We start from the raw sequence: 2,160 nt of genomic DNA, 5'->3' as shown, positions 1-2,160 counted from the left end.
AAAAACCATTACATAATAAAAATTATAGTACATGAAATGTTATAACATCTTAAAAGCAAACAAAATAAAACATAAATTAAACATCTTCATCCGCATAGCGGTTCCACAAATTTTCAATCAAATCATTCCTCAACCGCGTATTTGTCTCTCTGTTGCGAATTTGAAGTTGGCGAGAGGATATGTGTGCCGCTAAAACCGATGGTCATCGACTTAAAGTGGGAATCAGGATTGCATCCTTCGGTGACGGAGTTTATCTTCCAACTTTTGCGTGACGTTCATCTTCAATGATCATATTGTGAAGGATGATGCACGTTTTCATTATGAGGCGCAAGTCATTTTTCTCCCAATAACGCATTGGTCGTTGCGTTATTGCCCACTTGATCTGCAATACCTCAAAAGCCTGTTCCACATTTTTCCTGCATACCTCTTGTCGCTGAGCAAACAATTTTTCTTTTCCAGTGGTTGGGTGCGGGATGGTCTGCATCAAAGTTGCCCACTTAGGATATATACCATCAGACAGGTAATACCCCCATTCTATAGTGATGTCTATTCACTACATAATTAACCGGAGGTAATTGGCCATTAATGATACCGTTGAATACCGGAGAATGATCCAACACATTTATATCATTATGTGAACCTGGCATTCCAAAGAATGCATGCCAGATCCATAAATCTTGTGAAGGAATTGCTTTCAATATGAGAGTATTCTTGCCAGAGCGTCCCCTATGTGTGCCGTGCCACTCCAATAGGCAATTCTTCCACTCCCAGTGCATACAGTCGATAGAACCAAGTATGCCCGAAAATCTTTTCTGTTTCCCTTCTTCAAGCAGCCGTGCTATGTTAGCTTCGTTAGGTGGGCGCATATACTCCTTTGCATACACAGCAACAATAGCATTACAAAATGCCTTCAAGCATTTAATGGTAGTGCTCTCGCCGATTTTAATATACTCATCATAGTGATCGGCTGCATAACCAAATGCGAGTATACGAACAACAATTGTTGTCTTCTGTATAGAAGACAACCCCAGACGACTAGTCGCATCCTTTTTTTGTTGGATAAAGTAGTCGTCATAAGCTTTGACATCATTAAGGATATGAAGAAAAAGTTCTCGTTGCATCCTGAATCGCATGTGAAATTACTCTATGTGCAATTCTTGTTGAAGTAGTCTTTTATTAGTTGATAGTGGCTTTCCTCTCGGTTACGATGTATGTACTGCTTCTTTTTACGGACTTGAAATATTTGCTTAACTCTCTCTGACCTCACTGAATTTATAATCTCATAGAATTCGTCTTGATCCTGTTGAATCAATGAGCTAATAGGGTCATCTTCCAAAGAGGATGACAAGGAAGATGAAGAATTAGAGTCTGCCAAAGGAAAAATTTGTGATGACGAAGCCATTGGAATTTCAAAATTGAAAAAGATGGATAATGATATTTTGCTAGAATGGAGAGAGATGAATGTAGTGATGATTTTCAGATGAATAAATGAATATTCATTATATAAGATGAAAAATATAGCCGTTACGAATATAGTCATTAGAAATATAGCCGTTTAAGAAATTTTTTTTTAAAAAATTTAAATTTAATTTAAATTAATTTTTTTTTTTAAAGAGCGAAAATTCGGAAAGCCTGATGGAGTGTATTTTTCTGGAGAGCAAAAACTACTGACGTGGCTCTTGAAAAAGCTGATGTGACATTTTTAGAGAGCCAAAATCTGGAGAGGCTAGTGCAGATGGCCTAATGATACTCTGGTCGACAAAAAAAGCCGAATATCAGTCCAAATCCTAAGTGGCTGTGCCAAGTCATGATTTCACTAAGTGCACCTCTCTTTCTCCGTGTGTTCCGCCTCTCAGACTCTCAGTTCTTCTTCTTTTTTCTCTCTCCTCAATGATTTTTTAAGACCTAATCTTTAGACTTAATATGAACTTCTTTAGGTATTTACATGAACAAGACTAATCGAATATTTATGTTTATTATTTCTCAAAATCACAACTTCATTTTTCTTCTTTTACTTCATCGCATATGAGGAATGATGTTTGAAACACAATTTAGTCTTTTCATAAAACACTTTATCTTCTTGTTGTTTGAAGGAGAAAAAGATTCATGCGACAACAGAAATCTAGAAAAATGTTCAAATTCTTCAATTTATTCTAAAAA

The 2,160-nt window shown here is 36.4% G+C and overlaps 1 protein-coding gene across 1 annotated transcript; it reads right to left on the bottom strand.

The window, feature by feature from the left end:
* Positions 1 to 250: 250 nt before the first annotated feature.
* On the bottom strand, positions 251 to 1,133 carry LOC132309994 (uncharacterized). Its single transcript, XM_059808236.1, has 2 exons — positions 567 to 1,133; positions 251 to 478 (listed from the first exon to the last, which is right to left on the bottom strand). The coding sequence occupies exons 1-2, from the start codon at positions 1,131 to 1,133 to the stop codon at positions 251 to 253; spliced, it is 795 nt and encodes a 264-aa protein (XP_059664219.1).
* Between the last annotated feature and the right edge of the window lie 1,027 nt (positions 1,134 to 2,160).

This window comes from Cornus florida, unplaced genomic scaffold, assembly GCF_030987335.1.
Source record: "Cornus florida cultivar Cherokee Brave unplaced genomic scaffold, ASM3098733v1 CherokeeBrave_3.0.0_Hap2_Chr05, whole genome shotgun sequence".
Lineage (NCBI taxonomy): Eukaryota > Viridiplantae > Streptophyta > Magnoliopsida > Cornales > Cornaceae > Cornus > Cornus florida.
The sequence above is the reverse complement of the archived record's forward strand: the minus strand, read 5'-3'. Positions and strand labels throughout refer to the sequence as shown.

What these genes read in the sequence shown, in the direction of transcription:
- LOC132309994 (XM_059808236.1), bottom strand. Translation starts at nt 1,133, where the DNA reads ATGCGATTCAGGATGCAACGAGAACTTTTTCTTCATATCCTTAATGAT. An exon ending in TTAATGGCCAATTACCTCCG is followed by an intron (nt 479 to 566) that starts GTTAATTATGTA and finishes ACTTTGATGCAG; the next exon opens with ACCATCCCGCACCCAACCAC.